Source organism: Asterias amurensis, chromosome 20 (assembly GCF_032118995.1).
Source record: "Asterias amurensis chromosome 20, ASM3211899v1".
NCBI classification, from domain to species: Eukaryota; Metazoa; Echinodermata; class Asteroidea; order Forcipulatida; family Asteriidae; genus Asterias; species Asterias amurensis.
Genome location: NC_092667.1, coordinates 825,387 through 844,803, shown reverse-complemented (window position 1 = coordinate 844,803; position 19,417 = coordinate 825,387). Strand labels below are relative to the sequence as shown.

Below are 19,417 nucleotides of genomic sequence, written 5' to 3'. Positions count from 1 at the left end.
GTTGACATCTTACTCATGATTATCATTTATTTCAAACAAATGAAAAGAAAAATTGCTTCAGTTTGTTCAGAACAAACATTTACTTCTGCTAAACCACACACAATATTTGATGTTTTTCTGAGAGGTCATCTAAAAACTGAAAAGAAAAAAAAAAACTCACCTGGTACTTTGCATGGAAATCTGTTTTTCTTAATGTTTTCTGGTAGCTGGCCTTCATGAAGTTTGTCAGGGTCCGGAATGTTGGTCATCAAATTCAGACTCTGTTTCAAGGCAATCAAAATGAGGTGAACAAAAGTTTAATTAGGTGCATTTTAAATTCTTATTTCAGTAGCCACATGTCTAAATCAAAGATGTCACAGTTGTATTTTGCAACCAGGGCGGTTTTATACACCACAACAATCGGGGACTCCGATATATTTAGAATTACATTCAACATTTTTTTAGGAGTTGAGGCCATGCAATGTGAGGTATCAATACATATTTGGTTTGCGGTAACACCATGTGTGTATCTACTTGCCAGGTAGAGTTTGTTCTTGGAGAACTATCTTACTTTGTTCTACTACCGCGGAGTAGATGTTCGGGGGTTCGGGAGACTTCGCCGGGAGACTCAGCAGGACAGAACATCCACTCCGCGATAGTAGAACAAAGCAAGACAGTTCACCAAGAACAAACTCTACCTGGCAAGTAGATACACACATGGTGTTACCGCAAACCAAATGTATACATTCAACGTGATAGAGACAGGTTTCCAAACTTTGGTCATCCGAACATGGAACTATTGGTTTACTTGCAGATTGAGGGTCAGTTTGCAGCTACACGTAGCAGCTACACGTAGCTTTCGACCTTGCATTCGATGCTCCGACGCCCATCGACTGATCGAGCCTTCAGGAATAAAGATGTCCTTTATTCTTTATATTAAAACATATTTTAGCTTTGTACAGAATTATTGTGAATTAATGTTATAGTGATGAATGTTAAACAGTGGCTACAGGTTAATCCATACAGTTTAACAATCACCCTTTTTTTGCCAAAAAGACATCGTAGATTCCGCTTTATAACAGTTTTACACTTTAAATTTGCGTTTTAGTAATAAATAAATCAAGTAAAAAGTGAACTTCACCAAGCGGCTTTTTCAGCCAAGGGTCAAAAACTGCTTATCTATGAAAATGATCTGAATGACCCCTTGACGCCATTGGCGTAATGTCCCAATAAGGTTTGTACAGTTCTCCAGCTTTGGCCAACTGAGGGCACTTTTGTCCATTTGAAATAGTCACCGAGGACGTCACGAGTCCTCTGCCCCCCTCTCCCCACAGAAAAAAAGAAAAAAGAAAAAAAATGTATCCAAATGAAGCATGATTGAGTAGAAGAGGATTTGCATCGCACAAGCACCAGCGTTTATTTGTGTCAAATTTTATATTTTACGTTTTTAAATTGAACCCATCACCTCAAACTGTAGTTGGAGTCCTGTCTCCCCACTGCCCTTTGCGGTCTTCTTCAATGCAGTCAACTTGGAGAGAATATTTTCTGGTTTGATGCTGGTGTCACCACAAAGGAACGTCTCAATCAAGACATCAAAGATGAACTCGTACTGTGCCTGTTTGGATTGAGAAAGTTAAGTTTTTTTCGTCTTGGCAAAAAGGGCACTTTCAAGTCTTATTTGGAACGTTTGATGGGGGCACCATGGCCAAAACCAGGGCCATGGCTTCTGTGTAATTCAAGGCCTGCTGTACAGTCGGCTGTATATTGTACTGAAATTTGGTTTTTAAATAGTGTAATACAAGACTTTTAAAACTTAACAATCATGTTGAACATTAAAGGCAGTGGACACTATTGGTAATTACTCTAAATAACTATTAACATAAAACCTTTCTTGGTGACGAGTAATGGGGAGAGGTTGGTGATATAAAACATTGTGAGAAACGTCTCCCTCTGAAGTGCCATAGTTTTTGAGAAAGAAGTAATTTTCCACGAATTTAAATTCGAGACCACAGATTAAGAACTTGTGGTCTCGAAATTAACCATCTAAACGCACACAACTTCGTGCGACAAGGGTGTTTTTTCTTTCATTATTATCTCGCAACTTCGATGACCGATTGAGCTCAAATTTTCACAGGTTTGTTATTTTATACATATGTTGAGATACACCAAGTGGGAAGACTGGTCTTTGACAATTACCAATATTCCACTGCCTTTAAGAGATTTTAATACACCATAACTGATATTCTATATTCTATATTGTCTACCAAACGTTATTTATTTTTGTAAACATTGTGGCGGTAGTTTGGTGATTAGCCTTTCTCTAATGTGATTAGTGTATTTCTAGTTTCAGGCAATACTTATCAACATTGGACAGAACAGGGAAACAATACACAAATGACCTAGGATAAACTGAAGTATCTAATTTACCGGTGTTTGAATCATCTTCATCCGTTTGTATCTCATGCCACAAGCAAAATTCCAGATATCGACTCGACCTTCTGCCTTTGCCTGGTCCAACATGGCGTCCAAAACCAAAAACACACCAGTACGACTGATTCCAGCACTACAAAGAAAAATAGATGAATATCGATGGCATGAACATAACAGGAATATACCATAATGGAATATTTAAACTTTGATGTTATTGTTTAAATTGACTGCCCCTGGATAGCAAATTTATTTGTAAAATTAATATTTATTTTGGTATTTGACCATAACAACGCAATTTCCCTAAACTAAGAGTCAAATCTGTAGAAATATAAAACCAAAACAGAAATACTGGAAGGGGATAAAGTACATCAGCAGCAACCTGGATATGTTGTTGAAGTGCACCACAGTCTCAGAGAATGTTTTGTGAGGGATCGTAATACGTTTGTGCGAGCTGGAAGAATTGAACGCCTCAAGATGACAAGGGTTGTTGATCAGTGCTCTCTCAAACTGAAGAAGTCTGTGGTTGCTTATTTTTTTCATCAACTCGTGCTTGCTGAAAATTTGGTTGTGACTTGTTTGTATTCAAGTCAAGGTTAAACACAGAATTCTTGACTGAGCTGGACGTTAACTTGTGACCCCTTCTGATCACATTAGACCGGGATCCCCTTAAAAAAAATAGGGGGGGGGGGGGGGGGGGTTCGCGGGAAAAAGCATGATCTCTGTCCCGGTGTGATCCCATCGGGATCCGTCTGGGATCCCTGATTTCGTTTATGTTGGTCACTAAAGGCCTTTTCACACTACCTCCAGTTCGAACCACGTTGAAAACTACCCGGGTCCTCTCCCGTTCAACCTCGCTTCTTTTCGACATGGATCAGATACAAGCAACATTCGCACTGGTCTTTACGTGAACCGGTTAATGTGTGAACCGTGTTAAACAATGCAATTTCGATCCGGATTGAGATTTTCAACCCTGTTCCCGGCCAGGGTTGATTTCAATCCGGCTAAAGCATGCTACCCGGATCGGAGGCGGATTGAAATTATTCCAGCGTGAAACGGGTTGAACAAAATCTCCGGTTCGGAACCGGTTCCGACCCCGAGCTTCAACCTGTGACCTCCTGATAACGTGCTGTGCTCAAACTACCAACTGAGCTTTCTAGTAAAAATGTTGCTGCCCTCCCTGTCAATTTTCCTTGTGGTTTATAACAAACTGATTAACCCGCTAAGGACAAACAAATAAAGTGCAATCAGTAAAAATACCAACCTGCAATGAACGACCATCGGACCAGCGTTCCTGGGGTTGTACTCCTTCACCGCTTCGACAAAATCCACCACTTTGGTGTGATCGTGGGGTAGGCCAGTATGAGGCCATGCTATGAATTGATAATGACGAACATGTCTGGTCTTTTCATCCTAAGATGTTGTACAAAATAAGATTTTGAGTGTCATTAAACAGGCTTCACCAAATAAACATTGTGGCAAGTCTAAAAGCGTTGTAGCTTGTCTTTATATGGTGCGTTCGTTTAGTTTCCCTGGGTCGACCCCGGTGTGTGGCGTTTTTTCTCCAGGACAAACGTGGGTAATTATCTGCACACGTTCGTCCTGGAAAAAAAAAACGCGCCACACACCGGGGTCGACCCGGGAAAGCTAAACGAACGCACCCATAACGCCATCTGACTCATCAGAATGTCTTTACACTGGATAGACCAAGGCCCTATCCCAGGCCAGTGGTAACCAGTGTTCGGCAGGAAAACTGTTGACGGTGTTCACAACTTATGTCCTACGATAGTATAACTACTGCATAGCGCGCAGCAGCGTATTGCCGACGATCACATGTAGAAGCCTATAAAAAGAGTGCCTCTCGACGATTGAAACAATAACTGCACTTGACATCGTATATTCTGTGTTTTTAAAATGTAATGTTTGTTTTTGTTTTTCTATAAGTGTCAAATTTGAATCTTTTTTGTGCATACAGGGAAAACAATTTTCCCTTTTTACTTGTAATCTGTGATGAAATAAATAAATTGAATTGAATTGAATTGAATTGAATATAGTCCTCCTGCGAACCCAAAATGTCTTATACCGATTCCCATAAACGCTTCAAATAAGCCGTTGTACGGTAGCTGTCAGTTAGAAACACGTTCAGTAACTTCTGTGGTCGTCCGGAATACGTCAAATATGTTCGACAAAGGTTTAAATCACAATACCCATAAGTTAGAAATAAGTTTTGGGTACGCTAGACATTATCTCGACGTAAATCGACTTATGGTTAACTAACAAGTAACGTATGTGAACGTGTGTAAACGATGGTATAACTTACCTACAACGTATGCAGAAGTTATGAGCGGCACGCTGGCGACGACCTTGCCTGACACAACGCATATCACCGTGTTTCAGCGTGCTCTGAACTTGAACAAAACTTACCCATAACTTATTCGACGTACGCCAGCGTAATCGCAAACATTTTCATACGTTGGCATACGCTGACTCAAACGTCAAGGTGTGACTGGGCCTTAACAGATTTAACCGGGATCCCAGTCGAAATTGACAGGGATCACGAAAATCCAGCCGGATTTCTTGTGGGGGTAGAAGACGAGTCCATTAATTTTGGTTTAGACACAAAAAGGTTTGTAATTACCTGCAGTTTTAGATTTATTAAAAAATCTCGGACAATGTAGTCTGCGTGTGTTTCCTCCTTTCTCAAAGTGACAACAACATCACCATGGTATGCTGTTTTGTCTGGCCAATATTTCTCACATTTTCTCTGAAAGTTTGAAACGGAATAGAGCAAACACCAAATGAGAATCATCCAGTAATGTATATAAAACAAGCAGAAGTATTCTTTGCAGCTACGAATGCAATTAGACAAACATTTAGCATCCCCCTTTGTCAGACCATGGAGGAAGGAAGAGAAGGAGCTCGAACGATCCGCAAAACCGCAGAGTAACAAAATAATACACTTACAATGCCCCTGTCTGACCAGTGGAAAAAGATAGGAGACCTCCAGCTGGACGGCACCGTTGCCTTCGTGTGAAGTTGAATCGTTGGATACAAGAATTGTGAATACACACGTTTTCATGGACCATTTGTGGTGTTTACATGGAAATATCATAGCATATTTTAACATTTTTTGTAACTTTCCGGTCATTAGCGGTGGATCAAAATTGGGTATAAGCACACGAGGGTGGTTGGTATTCAATTGTGTTCATCGTTTAGGTGTCTGATAGCGTCCAAAAATGTAATCGCGTCTCAAAAAGTAGTTTTTATATCCATACGACATACGACGCCATAGCTTGGTGAAGAACGAAGTGCGCACGCGCAAACTCACACACGGCAGGTCGCCCATTGTTTGTGTATTGGTATGTGGGTGATTACGGTGATTACGAGGTGTCGTTAAACGACCGCGGTACCACAGGTTCGACTTTTGAAGTCCCTTTGTTCGAGCTCCTTCGCTTCCTTCCTTCATGGTCAGACAAGAGCCTCTAGTATTATGATGTCTCACTCTAAAATAGCACACCCACTGAGACAAATCCAGTATATAAAACAAGTAGAATGCTACGATGCAGCTACAAATGCACTTAGACAAAAACTTACTTGAGTAATGGGGAGCTGTTGATAGTATGACACATTGTGACGTAGTTTTCGAGAAAGAAGTAATTTTTCACAAATTTGATTTCGAGACCTCAAAGTGAGATTTTGAGGTCTCGAAATTAGATTTTTAGGTCTCGAAATCATACATCTGAAAAGCACACAACTTCTTGTGATAATGGTGTTTTTTCTTCGATTGTTATCTCGCAACTTTGACAACCAATTGAACTTAAATTTTCACAGGTTTGTAATTTTATTTATATGCTTCTGTTGAGAAACACCAAGTGAGAAGACTGGTGTTTGACAATTTATTACAAAAAGTGTCCAGTGTCTTTAAATTACCTTGACTCCTTCTTGTAGGTTGGTGAGCATGACAATCTTAGCGGTTTTCTCCTGCCAAACCATCCTCCACATGTCACAAATTGAGGTCTTGTTTGGACCTAAATGTTTGATATAAATATAAAATATTACGAGATGATCAGACAGTAAAGTGCTCGCTTGCATTCCAAACGAATACATTCCTCCGATGGAACAGTGCTAGTACTCAAAATGAAAAATTTTATCTCAGAAAACCTTTTCCCAAGTTTTGAAGGAAATTACAAAAAGCTATTTAATTTCGAAAGTATCAACTTTTGTTTATATGTACCTTTTTAAAACATAAAAGCGACAGCACTTTGTAAACGCTCAAGGAGAAAATCAGTGAGAATTAAACTTTTATTAGGATTGTTAGGCGTTTCTGGTTATTTAAAACAAAGGGTGCCTTACAAGCAAAATTAATCACTTTAGCTCCAAACCAGAGAAAACATTAAACCAGAACCGGGGTTAACCCCTACTCTTCCACGATATACGCATGTTCTGTGATCTTTTCGTGCACATAAATCACACTTAACTGGACCAATCACTTATTGTCCCATCCGAAGTAACTATGGTGTCTTGCTCAAAGACACCACGACTTAGAAAATGGAAAATTAAAACAAAAGCCAACGTTTTCAGATCCATAGTGGTTTAAAGCTCCAAGGATTATTTAAAAAAATATATATATTCATAAATACCTCAGACAGTTTAAAGGACTTTTAAAAACACATCTGTTTAATCGTTCCATCTAATGTGTTTTTGATTCTGTCTCTTCTTGTATTTTTGCTTATATTGGCTCTATTCTCTTTTGGTTGCTTTTTCCCTAGCGCTTTGCATCCTTTGGAAAAGGCGCTTTATAAATTCGGTTATTATTATTATTATTATTATTATTATTATTATTATTATTATTATTATTATTATTATTATTATTATTATTATTATTATTATTATTATTATTATTATTATTATTATTATTATTATTATTATTATTATTATTATTATTATTATTATTATTATTATTATTATTATTATTATTATTATTATTATTATTATTATTATTATTATTATTATTATTATTATTATTATTATTATTATTATTATTATTATTATTATTATTATTATTATTATTATTATTATTATTATTATTATTATTATTATTATTATTATTATTATTATTATTATTATTATTATTATTATTATTATTATTTCGCTATTCCTATTGGTGGAGAGTGCGTCACAGGGGTGTGCATAAACCTTTGGTTAATGACCGGTAAAAAGTGTTAACTCATGGGCGTGACACGCGACCTTGCCCCTGTTCTTATAACACAGTTTCTTCGTTCCTTTTGGTCGAGAGCAACGGCTGAAACAGTTGTGCCACATCACGCGATACGCGCGACGCGCACAGCATTCCCTTATAAGGAGTTGTTTACCCGAGGGGGGCGGAGGGCTTTACCATTTTATAGCTGGAGGGGTGTTGTGTTGAAAAAAATCATTTAACAATAATTATGATTTTTGCATTTATTTTACTTTTTGACCAAAAAGTGATGATGTTTTTGACCGAAAAGGTGTTTATGAATGGGAATCAAAGTGTGTTGAATTGGTTTTAAACTCGTGGTTTAAACCCGCCGAGGCCTGGTTCTTGATAAAATTTTCAAGAACGCAGGCCTCGTTGGGAGTTAACCACTAGTTGAAAACCTCTTCATCACACATTGATTCCCTTATTTGACTCACCTTGGCTGGCTATGTATCTGTTTGGTTGATTGAAACCCTGTAAAGATGAGCAGGAAAACGAAAACAGTAGGCATATACATTTCAGATTTGTAATGTGTTACTAGTTACTGACATTCATGTTAACCTGGGAGACGAGGTAGTAATTTGTGTTGGTGAGAGCTGTGAACATTTAACCATGTTTTGTGGTAACTACTAACATAAATGTGGAGTACCGGGTGTCACATCACATCTGCATTTCTACAGATGTCTCGAAACACTATTTATTCTATTTTGTGTGGGGGATGTACTGAAACTATAAAGAGGTTAAGAAGCTTCTTAAATTCGGCGTGCTTCATTATTACTTCTTATTAATTGCGGGCTTACATGGATTCTCCCAACTTGTTTCAATTCTTTCAAATTAGATTAGAGTTGTCCACATTAATTATTTATTCATGCTTACTTGGAACTCTACTGCTCAAGGAACCTTCCTAACTTGTTTCAGTTTCTAAAACCAGAGTTGTCCATCATCAACTATTAACAGGCTTAAAGCGATCAGTCAGAATAGAAACAAATCATTATGATTAACTTACATCTATGTAACTTGCATTTACATAATCTGAGTCAGGTTCATCTGGTAGTTTCTCAAGCACAACACGAGAAAAATCATCTGTGGTGGATACAAATTTATTAATCAAATCAGTTCATGGCAAAGTGAAGGGAATGTGAAAGTGGGTGGACATGGGAAGAGAAGGAGCGACAACATCAAAGAGCGGACAGAATAAGAGTTAGCAAACTCACAAAGTGGAAGACAAAGAGCTGGAAGAAACTTGCAAATAAACAGAGGGCAGTGGAGAACAGAGAGAAGTGAGTTGGACTGTTTACACAAATTTGTTTCACCTTTGCAATGGAAAGGTTTTTCTTTCACCAACGTCTTCAGAGTACGGTAAGTCACGTCCGCAAATTGTATGATGAATCATGCAGGGGGAAATATTGTTACAGCAGATGACAGAGAGACATGGACATAGACGGGCAGTGTAGGACAGAAAAGCATGGAGAAAGACCTTTGTGAAGTCGGTGATATTACTGATTACAAATGTTAAGCTTATTTAACTCACAAGGAATGACGTTAACATAGCGATTCTTGTCCTTGTTTTTGTCGTCCTTTGCTCTTTCACATGAATGGCGGTCGGAATCAGGCAAATGCTAACAAGTGCAATAAATATTAAATGAAGCAGCTTGTTATTCTTAATCATAATGAAGTGGCAGTGGACCTTGTAAGCACCGATGACTTCATTAGTTTGTAAAAATGGGAACCCGAATGTGTCTCTTTCAGAAATGCAGGTTTTTTGTTAACACATTCTGGCACTTCAGCAATGCACTACACATATAAATATCGAAGTCTTATATAGCGCATGGGATATCTACCAAACAAGTAACTCAAGGCGCTGAGTAGAAAGATAGGTTATTGCAGTGATCTATTTTGAGACCCAATTATTTAGCACCTTATAAGGGTTTACAAGGTGCTACGGCGCATACAGCAGCCACAGCCAGGAACACCGGGACGAATCCCTTTCAGAAACACCAGAGTTTGAATTCGGTGAATTCGGTGCTCTTAACCGCTCGGCCTCGACACGTACCTTAATGTCAACAATCAGGAAGATATTTAAAATTGCATCAACGTAATTTCGAAAAAGTTTACAAAATCGGTAAGATTTTATATCTGTTCATCAGAACATTAAAAGATTGGTTTATATACGCAGGGGACTTCCTGTAGAATCGGGGAGAGTTGTCTTAAAAGAAGAGTGAATTATTGAGGTCCATTGAGGGTTCTACCTGCGGTAACAAGCTCACATTTTGATTTAAGTACAGAACCATTACTATCATGACTCACCTCATAGTCAAACAGAAACCCATTGCCTTCTTTGTACGTTTCCTTCTTCTTCTTGCTGACATAATCTTTCAACTCTGATAACGGAATCGGGAAAGGAGCCGTAAATTGCTTCTTCTTGCTAAACTGCTTCGGTCTGGCTGCTGCAGTTGGCGGTACAGTGCCTCGTGAAGTGGCTGGTGCCGTGGCTGGTGAAGTGGCTGGTGCAGTGGTTGGTGCCGTGGCCGGTGCCGTGGCTGGTGCCGTGGCTGGTGAAGTGTCTGGTGCAGTGGTTGGTGCCGTGGATGGTGCCGTGACTGGTGCAGTTGGTGGTAAAGTGGCTGGTGCATTGGCTGGTGCAGTGACTGTTGCAGTACCTCGTCGTGCAGTGACTGGTGCAGTGCCTCTTGCAGTAGTTGATGCAATGGCTGGTGCAGTGGCTGATACAGTGGCTTGAGCAGTACCTCGTCGTGCAGTGCCTCGTGCAGTGGCTGGTGAACTGGCTGCTGCAGTGGCTGGTGATCTGGCTCCTGCAGTGGCTGATGAAGTGGCCGGTGCAGTGGCTGGTGAAGTTGCATCCATGAATTCATAGTCGTCATATGGATTTTCTTGTCCTGCAGAAGGTTTGTCATTGAATGCTCGCACTTCAGCTGCGTATAGACACATTAAATAGTTGTCATCAATTATGAGGTGCAGATCTTGTTCATTATAGTGTACTATTTGATCAATCTTTTTTATTTAAGATGCTCTAACACATGTCTTAGATTTTCATTTTTTTGCCAATGAGAAAATTGGGTTCAAACTTTAAAGTTTTAAACTGGCTACATCCGCCAACTGACGGTGAAGTACTGTTTTTGTTTGGCAACAAACCAAATTCACAAAAACAGTCAAGACTATTAAAGCAAAAAAAGCATAAAAGAAAAATGCTTTGAGCAAGTCATCATAGGGCCTCGTGGTGAAAGTTTGCTGTCCCCGCTATAATAAATATTTTTGTTGAAGTTTTCCAAAATATAATTGACAAAATCAAGCAGTGAATAGAAACTTTTGTTTGTTTGAGATAGACAAAGGGGAATGACTGTCATGGTTTATTAAAATGTCTGAAACTACATCATTCAAATGCTGCGATGTTAAAATGACGACTATCAAACTTTTTAGCAACCCCTGGAATTACACCTATCATCAGTACTAGAGAAACAGACTAATGGTCAAGATTTATTTGTAAAATTTGAAGAAAATAATGGAACGAATAGTTTTTGTTGATTTACTAAACCGATGTTTATATAGGCCTTCATTATGACGTTATTCTAAAATGTTTCATCTTTGCAGGAGGAAGAAATGTAAGGACAGATTTTCAAGAAAACAAAATCTTATTTTGTTGGATCGAAATCGTGTTTTGAGGGAAATAAATTCAACATTTTAAATTCTTGTTTTGGATCAGTACAAAAAGGCTCCACACATTTGGTTTGTTTATAACTTGGGTTTCCTCCGTTTTGCGAGCTACCGTGCATATTCATTTCAGTAGCATCAAGAAGTGAATAATATGAACCATATCAGGGATGTAAAATATGCCCTACCAGTTGCAGCGTTGAAATGCCTACGATCCACTGAGCGGCGATTAAGCATTTTATTCCTCCTGTTTCAGGTACAAAAACAAGAAATGTTTGAAAAATTTAAGGAAAAGTAACGACATTATTTTGAGAAAACAACATAGTATTTTGTCGGATCAAAACTGTATTTCGAGGTTACAAAATAAATCAAACTTTTAAAACCTTGATTAGAAACTAAATGCTTTGGTATATTACACTTCGTTTGTAACGTTCGTTGATTCATTATTTTGGAAAGGTTTTTCACCCCCTTGTCTTATTAGAAGTTACAAGCTGAACTGCACAGAACACATGTTACAGTAAAACAAAATAGTATAATGGCTAGCTTTGATCGGCAGAAGTTTGTGACAGGCATTTCACATAAAATGCCATCTTCAATAGGAGACTTTGGGATGCTAGGTGGCAGCAGACTAACCAGGTAAATTTCCATTGTTAACGTAGTTCTGAGCGTGCCCACATGACCGAGAACAATGGATTTTCAAAAGTCTCCCATGGTTTTGATTTGAGCGTTTTCCCGCTCAATTGTGACAATAAAAATTACCTTATTTTGAAGATCAATACAGCTATAATACAAATCCATACAAGCATGACAACCGGAATCACAATAGCAGCTATTGGTGTGCTTGCATTTTGTGGCACTGCCAAACAAAGAATACATTTTTTAAGTTTTAGAACAAAATTGTAACATCATTATTAACCAATTGTATTGATGTTAAGCCAACACCTTCCACATTCAAGAGAAACCTATCTATTAAATGTGTTTTTAATATTAAGTTTGATAACAATGACAAAATAACAAGTTTAGGATACCGGGTCAGTTTCAACCAAAAGCTGGCTGCTCAGTTTGTGAGTTGTCCAATCAAAACCTAAATTTTATAATTGGCCTAGTACAAACTAAGACAATAATGTAACTAACATTGTAACCTTATTACTAAATCAACTGATGTGAAGCTGAGTGAATAGGACAAACAATATCCACTGAGGGATTATAACACAAATATAACATGGTTTGAGGGTGACTAGTCGACATAGGGTGACTAGTCGACATAAGCTCCCCGAGGTATTGGAAGTTGACAAACTAGTTCCCGAGGCGAAGCCGAGGGATCTAGTCATTCCAATACCGAGGGGAGCTCATCGACTAGTCACCCGAAATAAACCATGTTATACTTGTTTTACTATACTACATACATATTCAGTTTCGGAAAATGAGTCTTGAGCATGAACAAAGTATGACTGTGAAATAAAATGCACATGATAAGTTTGTTCATGTGTTGGATGTCTCTAAGAGAGCGCTGTTGGTGCGTGTGTAGAAAACAGTACCACGGTCGTAAAGCGCATGACAAGTAGAATAGTGCCCGGGGATGACGTCGCACAATGATAATGCGCAAGACAAGTATAATAGCTACCGAGGAGCTATTCTTGTCATGCGCATTCACCACTTGCGTGAATACTCACGAGTGCTCTTGGTAATTTAGCAAAGTTAACACCTGGCACGTGATGATGAATGGACCAATGAGAACTCGACTCTCGGTCATGAATATGTATGACGTATATAGTAAAGTCATTGACAGTTTGCAAAAAAACAAACAGTATTTGATTAATAACTCGCCCATAGACCCGTCATTTGAAATTTTTGTCACAATAATTATGGAAACATAAATCTTGTCCGTCGTGAAACGTTTGCCTTTGACGTTTAGACAAACGAGTGTAGAATGGTTAATCCAATGTTGTAAGGAAATTCGGAAAAGATACTCTAAAATAATGGCTTCAGTATCCGAGATACTCTTTATGGCACAAATCAAAGACTCCATACCAGCTAAATTATTTTGTTCCCTCTAAATAGTGTTTCCTTCTAACTAAATAATTAATAACTAATTTTTAATGAAAGTTAATTCTAACTAAATAATTATATTTCGCTTCCTTCGCAATATTTTTTTCAATTGAAATAAACGATTTTGTTCATTCAAATTAATATTTCAGGGGGTATAAGAACAAATAGTTTGCGGAAAAGAAATAATATATAGGCCTATGTAGCAACAAATTAACATTTCCAACAAACAAGGGGAAATTATTATATTTTTGGAAATAACGCAATACGGAGCCTCCAAAGTGCCTAAATTCGATGTGCGACTCCTATAATGGGTTTTGGAGTGTCGCATTAATGGCAACAAAAAGGTTGACATGTAACGCGTGCCTAACCAGTCAAGTGATCAAGATGGGTGCGTTCGATTAGCTTCCCCGGGTCTACCCCGCGGTGCTCACTCAGGTGAGCACCTGACAAGAGCTAAACGAACGATCACTCACCGCTCTCTTAGTGACGTCATGTACCTGGGGCCAGCCCCCAAGTGACCCACTCCACAAGCAGGGCACTGATGGGGGCTGCCTCGGGTGAGCCCCTGGAATGACGTCAAATCTATTCGATCACACCGGGGACCCGGGTCGACCCAGGGAAGCTAAACGAATGCACCCGATATGTGAGTGATATTATGACACAGCGATGCATTGTGTGCCAATGTGGTTACGTGGTACCCAAAGAATTGTAGCTTTTATCCACATTACACACTTAAAAGAACCAGACTATTGCTTTTTACCTGCCTCAGTTTGAATAGCCTGGGTAGTACGATAAAAGGTCAGTAATAGAGCAGTAAATTACCTTGAACTCTGAGCGGCTCACTCCACTCAACGGCATAAGTCTACAAAATGAAGAGGGATAAAACCACAATTTGATTTGTACCTTGTAAGTTACAGTAGAATGAACCATGTTTTAATTGTTCATAATAATATCATAAAAGCATTTATTTTTAACAATGATATAAATAGCAGTGCATCTTGACCATGAAACTATGTAAGAGTCGATTGTTGATAATTTGGTTTAAATTGTGTTATTGTTACTTTTTCGCGATCTGACATTCCTCAAACCTGCGGTATATGTTTTGCGAAATGCCGCATTTCTGTCACGTCACACGAGTCGAAAGCACAAGAAAAGCCCTTTTTAATATGTTAGGCATACTTCGCGTGCCACCCTTATTTAACTATGTTCATGGTAATTAAGAACCCCCCCCCTTTGGCAAATGCCTATGTATTTATTCATTGAAACAGTTGGATAAATGAAAGTTAATGTGGAGTGTGAGAATGTGTTGTGAAAGTTAAAAGCAATGTGAACTTGAGAGAGCTGTTTTTTTTCTCCGGGGGGGGGGGGGGGGGGCGTTTTACCCCGGGGTTAACTCCCCTTACCATACCCCTGAGCAGATTATTGTCTGTAGTGTGAAAAGATCGACCAGAAGTTCTCTCCCGGCAAATAACTAATAGTGTGAAAGGGGCTTATGTGAGAATGAGGTATTATCGCTAACTTTGTCAAGCAATTCATCGGTGTATTGGCATTGGCAAGCATGGTAGAAATTAGCCACATACACAGAATATGGCACAAGATAAAAGGCTCACTGATTCAGAAATCCTACTGACTGATCCCAGATAGATGTCATATTGAGTGTTGCTTTCCAGGGGTTTGTTTGCATTATTTCCCAGTGTTTCTCCATCACCCACAGTGAATGTTGCAGGGAGATCCTTCTTGGGTAATTCTGCTGCTACATAATCGAGAGTTGGTTCAGTGGATCGTTGGTACCTTGCTCCCCTGGTGTCTCTTCTAGTGACTTTCCTGTTAACTCGCCTTACACCAATTTGCATGCCTCTACACAACACACAAACATGTTCATGAGAAACAACTTAAATTTATGTTTTCTAGAGAAAGGTTATTTCTCTGTGTATACCACACGGGGGCAATAACTAATAATGCTTCACTATACAATACATTAATGCAGATGAACGAGGCAAGGTGAATGTTGGCGCAGTGTATATATGTTGATTTTAAGAAATAAAATTTGAAATGTTTGTCATTCAATACATAAAACAATTTGCTGAGAAGGCTAGGCGAGACATAATTAAAGAGATAATTCAAAAGAAGTACCTTTCCACTTTGAGGTGGTTACTTTGTAAGCTTGGAATTTCCAAACAGAAATCATAATAATTGTTAGAAATGGTATGTCCACTTCTATTCATTTTACTTGATATTCATGGAAATTCCAAATGAGTATCTTCTAGATGCCTTAAGGGGAAATGTTTTGAGTTAGTTGAATTGATTAACAACTTTAAAGGAACACGTTGCCTTGGATCGGTCGAGTTGGTCTTTGAAAAGTGTTTGTAACCGTTTGTTATAAAATGCATATGGTTAGAAAGATGTTTAAAAAGTAGAATACAATGATCCACACATATTTGCCTCGAAACTGCATGGTTTTCCCTTTACTTTGCGAACTAACACCGGTCGGCCATTTATGGGAGTCAAAAATTTGACTCCCATAAATGGCCGACAGTGTTTGCCAACGAGGTAAAAGGAAAACCACGCAATTTCGATAGATACTTGTGTGGATCATTATATTCTACGCTTTTCAAAGACCAACTCGACCGATCCAAGGCAACGTGTTCCTTTAAAGAAACTAATCGCAAAATCGAAATAACATAAGCAATTTCAAGTTAATACAAAATTAAGCAAAAGTGCACAGTAACCAGTCAGCTTCAATAAATGAAATTCAGTGCTGATAGGCCGGTGGTCTGAAGCTCGCGTTAAGATCTTAGGTGGGGTTTATCTAAAAAGGTGATCATCCCAGGCCAAGATTTCACCAAAAAAAAGATTGACCTATAAAGCCTAGCATTGCTTCAACTTACGTAATGAACTTCGATGGGGATGGAAGATTCAAAGCAATAGTTACTGTAGAAGAAGTCAAATCTGAAATATCTTTTTCGGATAGCCGAGTCGGAGCAGGAAGATCTGTAAAGTCAAAGAAAAACATCAGGGAACATTCTGTTTCTAAGGATTCATAAAGGAGCATCTTAAAAGTAAAATTCTTTGGAACGTTCTAATTCCAGAAGACGTACACTTATCAGTAAAGCCTCGGTCACCATCCACCGTGCGTGTTTTTTTGTCCGTTCGTTTTTTTGGGAGGCCACGTCCGCCACGTTTTTCTGAAAACATGGGGAGGGAGTGACAAGAGCAGGGAGGGAGTACGTCAACGCACGTCACGCCTGGCTTTGAGTGGTTGCGTGCAACGTACGTTGCGCACGTGGTAAGTGAGTTGTACATGCTTACAGCGTGCTTACAACGTGCGTACAATGTACGATAATCTTGCGATTGCCACGTTGTCGTACGGAGGCCGTACTTACACGTGCGTGTCACGTACGGTGTCCTTACTCACTCGCATGTTGTAAGTGCGCGCAAGTGCGATGAACGTGAGCTTTTCGCCCGATGTCGGGGGGGGGGGTATATATAGGACGAACTTAAGCTGAAATTGAAAGGAAGTTTTACACATTAATAAGTTTCCTTTTTTCAAAATGTACAATTGTGTATTTAGAAGCTATTTGGCGGACTATTAAAGTTCTCCACTTCGGGCCACCTAGCATGGCAAGATCGGGTTGTTTGAGCACATGAGCTCATGGTATTCATGATTTAATTTGATGTATTCATTGTGACAAACAAATAGTAAAATGTTTTTGTTCTTATTGTGACCCACTCTCCGATCCACCAGCAGCACCCTTCTCATGATCAGACTCTCTGGCGTCACCATCTGACTCTTCTTCACCCTTCCTCCCCTCTTCCTCTCTAGCCCTCTCATCTTCCGTGGCCCGTTTCTGTTGGGCCTCTCTGGCCGTATCCGCTGCCTTTTGAGCTGCAGATGCAGCGACCTCTTATTCTGTGTCTTCTTCGGTATCTTTGAGACGAAATGATGGCACTCGTCCGACGGCTCGTTTTTTCTATACTGCAGAAATAAGTGCGCACACGTGTGTTGTAAGTGTGGAGCACGTGCTTACGTACTCGTGCAAGTGACCGTTGGAGAGAAAAAAAAGACTCACGGAGTCAGTGCGCTGTGCGCACGTTGGCTGTAGAGGGCACGCACGTCACCCGTACTGGGGGTGAATCCGTACGGGTGACGCAGAGAAAGTTCCTCATGCACTAAAAGTGCTACGTCGTGTCTTCGTGCTCCCAAATCCGTACTGAGGCGGTACTCGGCACGTACTCGGCACGTACGGATCCCCAAACCGTACGTGCAAGTGCGTGCTGTCTACTTGCAAAAACGTGGGCAAGATTTGGGGATCCGTACGTGGTGAGTACCGCCTCAGTACGGATTTTAGAGCACGCACTTTTAGTGCATGAGGAACTTTCTCTGTGTTATCCGTACCGATTCACCCCCAGTACGGTTGACGTACGGGTGACGCGCGTGCCATCTACAGCAAACGAGCGCACAACGCACTGACTCCGTGGGTCCTTTTATTTTTTTCAAACGGTCACTTGCTCCACGGCGCACTTAGCACATGCGTGCGCATGTGATAAGTGCGTGGTCCGTGCTTACTCGGCACTTCCCCAGTTCAGCTGTCCAATGAGCACGCAGAACTCACGTGGACCGTACCGAGTAAGCACGTGCTCCACACGAGCTCCGCACTTGCAACGTACGTACGTTGTGCGCACTAATTTTTGCAGTATAAAAAAACGACTGACGAGTGCCATCATTTCATCTACAAGATGCCGAAGAAGACACAGAATAACGGGCCGCGGGAGATGAGATGGCCAAAGAGGAAGAGGAGAGGAGGAGCGAAGAATAGTCAGACGGTGACACCAGAGAGTGGGTCACAAAAAGAACAAATAAAAACCATTTTATCATTTGTTTGACACACAAACTTGTACATGTTTATTCACACATGAATGTATAAAATTAAATCATGAGTTCATGGGATGTCCCCGGAGTTCATAAAATAAAATCATGAGTAACATGAGTTCATGTGCTCAAACAACCCGATCTAGCCATGGTAGGCGGCCAAGTGGGAACTGTAATAGCCCGCCAAGTAGTTTCTAACATTAACATGTAACATACTATGGTAAAAACATGTAATCATTCATTTAAAATTTCAGAACATGTAAATTGAAGAAACTTATTAATGTGTAAAACTAATGTTCACATTCAGCCGGAGTTCGTCCTACTATATTACACCCCACCCCCCGACATTGGGCGAAAAACTCACGTCCATCGCACTTGCACGCACTTACAACATGCGAGTGAGTAAGGATGCCGTACGTGACCAGCACGTGTAAGTACGGCCTCCGTACGACAACATGGTAATCGCACGATGAGCGTACGTTGTAAGCATGTACAACTCACTTACCACGTGCGCAACGTACGATGCACGCAACCGCGGGCCACGTACTTACACCTTACGCAGACCGTGCGAGTGACGTGCGTTGACGCACTCCCTCCCTGCTCTTGCCACTCCTTCCCCACGTTTTTAGAAAAACGTGGCGGCCGTGGCCTCCCCAAAACACGTACGGATAACAAACACGCACGGTGGGTTGTGACCGAGACTTAACTGACAGTTTATATCACCAACGTCTACAAAGCAAAATCTTTTAAATAAACTAAATTACTCAAGTAAGAACGTAGAACGTCATAAACTCAATTCAACTAAAGCTATTATCTGATTTCTATGTCAAACATACCTGTCTCAACTTCAGTAAATGCCTCTAATGTTGTTCTATTTCCAGCACCAGCACTGTTGAAACCTTTCAGCCTGAAATCATATTTTGTAGATGGTTCTAAACCACTAATGTTGCGATGCATATCTGGTGGTTCTATATCAACCGTTTCAAATGAGTTGGTTGGACTGAAGTTGGCGTCATAAGGTTTTGCCAGCACCCTGTATGAGAGCTGTACATTGTTTGTCAAATGGGAAACGATAAAAACACAATTATAGATGCTCATATTATGTTTTGAACAAAATTTACGATTGTATATTTGCTAAACATTCCACCAGGGCACGATGACTTTGTATTTGCAATGGTGGGAGATAT

At 39.8% G+C, this 19,417-nt stretch overlaps 1 protein-coding gene across 2 annotated transcripts in view; it reads right to left on the bottom strand.

The window, feature by feature from the left end:
* Positions 1-19,417, bottom strand: part of LOC139952607 (receptor-type tyrosine-protein phosphatase T-like) — a 40,015-nt gene that overhangs the window by 5,958 nt on the left and 14,640 nt on the right. For both annotated transcript variants that reach the window (XM_071951797.1, XM_071951796.1), the window contains exons 12-27: positions 19,067-19,274; positions 16,249-16,351; positions 14,971-15,217; positions 14,183-14,222; positions 12,071-12,167; positions 11,500-11,558; positions 9,950-10,575; positions 9,174-9,261; positions 8,649-8,725; positions 8,080-8,116; positions 6,337-6,434; positions 5,045-5,170; positions 3,671-3,819; positions 2,407-2,542; positions 1,445-1,594; positions 161-260 (exon numbers count right to left, since the gene is read on the bottom strand). In XM_071951797.1, the coding sequence (XP_071807898.1) occupies positions 161-260; positions 1,445-1,594; positions 2,407-2,542; positions 3,671-3,819; positions 5,045-5,170; positions 6,337-6,434; positions 8,080-8,116; positions 8,649-8,725; positions 9,174-9,261; positions 9,950-10,575; positions 11,500-11,558; positions 12,071-12,167; positions 14,183-14,222; positions 14,971-15,217; positions 16,249-16,351; positions 19,067-19,274 (2,341 nt within the window). The remainder of the gene's footprint in view (positions 1-160; positions 261-1,444; positions 1,595-2,406; positions 2,543-3,670; positions 3,820-5,044; positions 5,171-6,336; positions 6,435-8,079; positions 8,117-8,648; positions 8,726-9,173; positions 9,262-9,949; positions 10,576-11,499; positions 11,559-12,070; positions 12,168-14,182; positions 14,223-14,970; positions 15,218-16,248; positions 16,352-19,066; positions 19,275-19,417) is intronic.